Consider the following 7,674-nt stretch of genomic DNA (forward strand, 5'->3'; position numbering starts at 1 on the left):
CTCACATGGCAATGACATTTCCCTCCGATTTCATGGTTATACACGTAATATCATTGGTACCTCTCTATAGATACTGTTATCTTTCCATAATAGTGTTGATTTTTCTCAACTAAATTTGATTTTGCCAAATTCAAATCCAAATCCAGTTTCATTGAATGGGTCAAATTTAGTTTCAATTGAGATCATTTCTAGATTTATGATTAAAAAAATTAGTTGTTTTAATTAAATATGGTGGAGCCCTGTTTTGATTCAGCATTTAAACTGGAGCATAATTGATTAAATTCACCTATTCAATGATATAACTAAGGTGAAGCATGTTGGTCTGAATTTGACCAAATGCCCTAGAGCTTAGTTATATTTGCTATTTTTTCTGATCCAGGTTGCAATAGATGCTAGATTAGTTCGCTACTTTGAAGACATTTAAGAGCATATCAGCTAACAATCGAAGGCCTCCTGGTCTCGTAGGCAGCCACATGCCAGTACTAGAGAAGATACATGGCACTAAAGAACCAGAAGGCCCATGAATAGTAGATAGATGGCAGCTAATGCTGGATACGCTTGGATAAATAATTCTTCAGCTTATATTTTATTGTATGAATGTTATTTGTATGTGCTCTTTTGGAGAACTTAATGATGTACGTTGTAGCTTGGATGTATGTAGCATGTAAGTACAGGGGCATTTGTGGAACACTTTCACTGTAATGAAATCTCAATTTTTTAATGTTATTATGGCATCACATGTATATACATATTCATGTATATTTCTTTCATTTCCTAAATTTTATTTACTGTATCAATTTAATTTCTTAAATTTTATTTATCGTGGCTGCTTATATTTCATATCTATGTTTGTGTTTTTTTAATATATGCTAGACTAACAAACGTTAGTTTAATTTTTATTAATGTATAAAGTATTGATTCTAGGCATGAAACAATTTATTCAGTTTGTTAAAGCATCTAGTTTGCACAAATTCAGTTCTTAATGGCATTAAGTCACACTTTGCCAGTAATTGTTGTGACTGTTTTTCATATTTGCCCCTTCTTTATCAGTAATTGTTATGACTGTTTTCAAGTAATTGTTTTCAATTTTTACCAGTTTGTACTTAGATGAAATGAAACAACAATATTCAAACCAACACATTAAGCAAGTAAAATCATAGTCAAGTTACAGTAGCACAAACTAACTTTTATAATGCAAAAATAAAAATAAAAACATATCAAAGCTTAAATGACCAATCTGATAAAACCTTCAAAACTAACATTAAAACATCCATATTAAAAGTAACAAAACCTAATGAACTGTGACCTAATTACTGGGTGTCTCACTTTGAATCTGATTTTCGCAATCCAGTTCCGGTGCTTCCTTGGAAGAATTCTACAAAGAAATATTAAGATGTATTAGCATACCTGGATAGTATTGGTATAAATTAAAATGGATCTCAAAAACAAATTGGATGTATATATCAACCTGTTGGCAAGTCCGAACATTGTGCCCCGCTTTCTTGCCACAATTACTGCAAGTCCTCATCTTTTTCTCAATTGGATGTTTGTGCCTTTGGGGTCTTCTCCTCCCCTTACATTGTGATTGAGGGGGGTCTCGATAGTTCATCTCCTCACCAACTTCCCCACTATTGATGAGTGGCTTGACAACAGTAACTTCAACATGTTCAGTTGACATATCGCTCCGCTTACTCTTTGCAATTTCACTTAATTCATTGTAACATGTTTCGAGTTTTGTGCTAGCAATTGTGTATAATTCGAAAGGCTTCCAGAAATCATCAACAATCTTTATGGCCTTTATGCAAAGATGTTCATACCTATAAAAAATAAATCAAAATTAACTTGTGCAAGCAAGAATATACAGAATTATGAAATATAAATATAAAATGTACCACAAATATTACCTTTCAGCATCAGACCGTATGGCTTCGACTGATCTGATATCACTTTGGGATTTCTTCAAACCCTCATTTGCCTCTTTAGTCCACCTTTGCAACACGTAACGAGGATGAAGGCGCATCCCAAGGTTCTGCATGATCTTTAGGGAATGTGAACATAAAAGGCCTTGAAATTCAAACCCCCGGCAATTGCAACTTATCTCGGTGTTGGCTTTGTTCACTCGAACCTGATATACACATATTTTCCAATTAGAAGTTGTAGGATCGTGTATCCTCTTAACCTCATAAAGTGCATCCTTCTCTACTTCATGTATGTTGAAACTTGTACTTTGCCTAAACAAATTCTTGAATAGTGAATAAATTTTTCTGGTGTAAACCCGACGTGCTTCAACCTCTATTGGATCAAATGACCATAGTTGCGGTTGTTCTGTGCAAGATCTGAAGTCCTCTTCATCTTCTTTGGCAAAAATGCCCTCAACCATCTTGCTAAATTGCATAACAAACTTGTAGATGGACGTGTGTGAGTCGGTCCACAACTTCAAAACAGCATTGGCACTCTCACTTCGTTGTGAAGTCGACATATCAGCAAAGAAGGTACCCCGAAAATAAGCAGGAACCCACTTTTCACGGGTTCTGAACATCAAGTCCAAATGTTTATTATCTTGCATGTTATACTTCTCAAGCATATCTTTCCATCCCTTTTCGAACTCTTCGATGGTCAAGCTCAAACTAATGCAAGATTGTAAGTCATCTTCCAATCCTTTAATCTTGCCATATACTAGCCCCAAATTGTCCCTCGCTTTCCTCATAACATGCCACTGGCAACACCTGTGCGTTGTATTTGGAAAAACATCTGCTATTGCAACTCTCATTGCCGGGTCTTGGTCTGTTATGATTCCTTTCGGGTGCTTCCCATTCATTGCTTTCAAAAATGTTTGAAATAACCATTTGAAAGTGTCTGCTCCTTCAGCCCTAATAAGTGCACAACCAAAAAATATAGATAACCAATGGTGGTTTACTCCAATGAAAGGGCTACAAGGCATGTAATATCTGTTGGTATTGTAAGTTGTATCAAATACTAAAACATCTCCAAAAGCTTGGTACGATCTTCTTGACCTCCCGTCAATCCAAAATATGTTTTTTACCGTTTGGTTATCATCGGGCTCTACTTCAAAAAAGAAGTCTGGATCTGTTTCTTGCATCATTTTGAAGTATTCTAGCGCTTTCTTAACATCCACACCAACAAGTTTTCTATTCTCTTTAGCAATCTCATTAGTCAACTGCTTCTTAGAGAAAAGAACATTATGTCGACCACCCTCCTTCTCTACGATTGCCTCAAAAATCTTTGCAGGAGCCACATTTTGGTTGCTCAGGAGGCTAATACACTCCTTTTGGTCATCTCTAATATGTGTGTGAGACTTAAAATATCTCTTCTTCGAAGGACTTTGAACCAACTCATGATTGTGCTCCTTTTTAAAAGTGGTTACCAACCATTTCCCATTTGATTGTAGACTTACACTCAGTGATGCCTTACAACTAGTCCTTCGAAATGAGATTGCTTTTTGAGGCGTCTTCTCGTTTGGTGATATGCCAACCCCAATCCTCTCTTGTTTTTGACGTTTTGATAATCCTTCTTTAGAACAAACAAACCTTTGACTAATCACTTTCTTCTCTCCCGTTTGAGAATGATACTTTTGTGCTCTCCGAATACTAAATCCAGTTTTGAACCCATAATGGTTATAGAAATTATATGCATCATCGATGCTATCAAACTCCATGCCAACAGAGGGTGCAAAACATTGCTCGAAAGGTTCCTCAACTACTTCATTTTCAGGATATGGGTCAACAAGTTGGTCCTATTCAAACAAAAAAAAGCACATCAAATTAAAAACTTCAAACAATTTCAAATTAAACAACATTTATAATTGTAGATTCAGTATCAATTAAGTATTACCGTTATTTCTATCTCTTCATCCACATTTCCAACAGGCAATAAGGACTTCTCTTGAGGAACCATGCTAGTTGAGGGCAAATCAAAAGACAAAGCTCGTGCAACATCCATTCACCTTATATAAGTGCGACAACAAGAAAAAAAAATACAGTCTATAAAGAATGAACAATAAAAAAATAAGTGCATAGATATATCTTCACTTAAAGAGACTTTTCTACATATACACTATTTTACTGCATACTACACGTTTATTTAATTGAACTTTTAAGGTTTTGGAGCACTTAAACTTGACAACATATTTATTTTAGACAAGCAATCTATAATACATGAACAGCCAGGACAGTGGATACCAAGTTGAATTATTATAATAGTTTATTCAAATTATTAAAACTTAATACTAGGTTTGATTGGCGATAATGGTTATAGACCCAAAAAATTGATGAAAAATGTTCCATTTCTGTGCCGAATAGTTTTCTTTTAAAAAATGATCCAAGGAAGAATATAAGATATACGAGTCATATATATACTCTAATGACAAACTTGTTGAACAATTTTATAACAATGTTCTATTCATTCGTAAATTATAGACAGGTGTCATTAATTTCAAAATAAATAACATCCTAGCTTACAATACTTTACATAGATGCTTATGAATTTGTTTTGAATGATTATAAATTTCTAGTTGGAAAAGAAGGTTAAGAACTTACAAAAAGAGAGAGGAACGACGTAGGAATAGGCAGACAAATAGAGAGGGAGAGGGAGAGAGATATCAGGAAGGGAATATGAACAGATTAGGGATGGAATATGAAAAGATCGGGAAGGGAACTCTAAAAGGGACAAAAATGAAGATAACGGAGGAGTCACTTCAAAATTTTCCGTCTACGTCTGATTTCAGCGCCAAATCAAAATCAGAGATAGCGCAAATCTAAATTAGATCGGACGGTGCTGGGGTTAAGCTCACCAGAAGGGTTTGGTGAGCCTAGCATACGCTAGCCTTACTCTTTAATCAGGAGGTAAGGTATAAGTCTAAATCTTTTAATCAGATCAATTCAATCGACTTATATATTTATAATTTGATTGCTTATGTATGGATTAATTGACTAGACAATTAAAATTTAGATAATAATTTTGTAAAAATAATTGAGTAAAGACCCGAGGATCGTTGTGCGTTATTATCTAAAAATAAATTGTTTTTATATAACTATAATAATGGACCGCATACTTAATACAGTGGCATGAGTCTTCGTTTTTCTTTAGAGAGATTCATGTTTAATTCTCATAAATAACATCTAAATAATGTTGGAGTGTACTAGTATGACATCAGTGTTATTATTGAGTCTGCTAGTATGACATCAGTGTCATTGCAACTTATATAACACCAACTTCAAAACCTATCGAATCAACTTTAAACAATGAATCCAAACCATTCAAACCGGTATTCTTCATTAGTTGTGTGTTTATATGCAAAATTTATAATTTCTTGAATTTATTTAGTATCAAGTCAAGCAGTCAAATGTGAAAAGTTTTAAATTAATTTTAATACATTAATTCTTCAACATTTTTGACCACTTGACTTGATAATAAAATAACTCGACAAAATAAAAAATTTGCATTTAAATGCATAACTCATAAAGTAAATTAGTTTGTATGATTTGAATTGGTTGTTTGAAGTCTATCCAATAAGTTTTCGACACTGATATCATATTAGCCGGACTCGTTATTATCAGTGAGAGTATGTTATTTGTTCTTTATTTGTAATTCTTCAAGTATAATTTATTGTTGTTTATATTTTTATAAAATCAATGAATTGAATGATTTTTATATAATTGATTGGTTAGTCACAAATTGAAATTGTGATAATTTGAATATAATAAATCGAATAAAGTACCTAAATAATATCTGAACAATTCTAATGACAATGTTAATCTATGAGGGATATTGGTCAAACAAAATAAGATACAAGTAGATTACGTTCTAACAAACGGTCATATCTCTGACTAATTTAAGAGTTAAACTATGTATATGTTGAAAAATAGTTTGATAGTTGAACCCCAAGAGAGAGTCCAATTGCTCCTCTTTTGCAAACAAATCGAACCAAATCAAACTTATTTCAGTTTGAGTTTGAGTTTGAATAAGATTCAAATCGAACTGGTTTGATTTATTTCAGAATGAACTTCAATCAAACGAATTAATTGCGATTTTTTTAATTGAACTGAAGTCAATCGAATCACGAACTATGAACTTTTTTTGACATCCATCGGTAGTTTATGCATTAGTTTTCTTCACGCAGAACAAAATTCACACAGTTTCCTTTTACCTTTCATGAATTCACACTGATGAATTATGAGCCAGTATAAAATTACCTTACCTTTCACGTTGCTAGATTGATTAAAATCACGGCATGGACCTAGTCAAATGAAACTTATTTTCATTGTTAATTTGTTACGTTGCCGAAGCATTTTCCTATTGTAAGTTACTATTATATTAATAATTTTGAGCTCTAATATAAGTTTGGTTCCTGCATTATTAAAGATTGATGGTTGAAGCCATTAGTTGCATTATTTGAGATTCGAATCTAAATAGTTCACGAATCAATTTCGAACGAACTATACCCAGTTTGAATAAGATTCGAACAGAAACAAGTTTGATTTGTTTCAGAACGAACAAATTTCAAATCGAATTAATTACAAACTTTTTTTGAATCAAACTCAAATCGAATCACGAACTACGAACTTTTTGTGCACCCTACCACTGGCAGAGAAATTATAACAAACCTAACTAAAAAAAATTATCATGGGCCACCCAAAACTTCTGAAATTATTTCTGCCAATCAAAATTTTTAATCTTCTCATCAAATCTTAAAAACCTTTTATATTTTTTTATTCATTTAATTAAAATCTTAACTAGAATTCACTTGATTTATCATTATCCTCATGTCGAACATAACATTATGTGTTTTATTATTGCTGCGTTAGTTTTATTATTCACATTAATCACTTTATAATTCAATCAAACTAGATGAAGACACATTTGATGAATGAACAGTGAAACGTGGTTTAATTAAACCTGACAAGATGGAATAAATCAATCTTTAAGTTGACCTAAACTGATATAAATTAGTCCATCTCTCCATATAGTTTAAATTTATTTGACCTATAGCCTAACTTTTCATTTTTTTTAACACTCACCCAACATAATTCGGATAAACTGACTTGAACTTATATAATTTATTTCATCATTCTCTTTAATTAGTTGGTACCTGAGCTTACTTCAGTGTTGGGGGAATTTTTTTTTTTGAAGGTTTCGTTGGCCTCAATATTTATTTTAAACAAGAAAATTTGTTGTATTTTTGCTCCACCTTATATTTAGGATATCTTTATGCTCCGTCAAATTTCACTAAAATCTATTTTTATTTCTTATTAATTATATAGAAATTGGAGGCTCTGGACCCAAATTGTCAGTGCTCCAACAGTCTGTATTAGAAAAATCAAGGTTACTGGTCAGAGGGAATAGCTGTAAATTTATGTGAATGTGATGTTTTTTTTTTTTTTTTTCTTGTAAAAGGAACCTAGAAGTATTATCAAATAAGAAATAATTTAGACATTAAGAGATAATTTTAGATATCAATTAAATATGAATAATTTAGACATATAAGTTAAAATAATCAAACTTAGATCTCATTAGTTTTAGTCCACAATCAAACACCACCCAAAAGCGGAGGAAAGTAGAGATAAAAGAATGCTAATTATTAAGTACCCCTATATATTAAATTTTTAAATTTTTATCCTTTCAAATTTCTACATTTTATATGAATTAATATTATTA

The 7,674-nt window shown here is 32.3% G+C and overlaps 1 protein-coding gene across 1 annotated transcript; it reads right to left on the minus strand.

Annotated features, from left to right (window-relative positions):
* Positions 1–1,900: 1,900 nt before the first annotated feature.
* Positions 1,901–3,990, minus strand: LOC144551830 (protein FAR1-RELATED SEQUENCE 5-like). The gene is made up of 2 exons (XM_078299931.1): positions 3,853–3,990; positions 1,901–3,754 (listed from the first exon to the last, which is right to left on the minus strand). The coding sequence occupies exons 1-2, from the start codon at positions 3,958–3,960 to the stop codon at positions 1,901–1,903; spliced, it is 1,962 nt and encodes a 653-aa protein (XP_078156057.1). The 5' UTR covers positions 3,961–3,990.
* Positions 3,991–7,674: the final 3,684 nt, after the last annotated feature.

This window comes from Carex rostrata, chromosome 3 (genome assembly GCF_964058835.1).
Source record: "Carex rostrata chromosome 3, lpCarRost1.2, whole genome shotgun sequence".
Classification (NCBI taxonomy): Eukaryota; Viridiplantae; Streptophyta; class Magnoliopsida; order Poales; family Cyperaceae; genus Carex; species Carex rostrata.

Bases quoted from the DNA above. Each gene is read 5' to 3' on its own strand.
- LOC144551830 (XM_078299931.1), bottom strand. From the start codon at position 3,960: ATGGATGTTGCACGAGCTTTGTCTTTTGATTTGCCCTCAACTAGCATG. The intron at 3,755-3,852 runs GTAATACTTAAT...TTGTTTGAATAG, and splicing joins ATGAAGAGATAGAAATAACG to GACCAACTTGTTGACCCATA.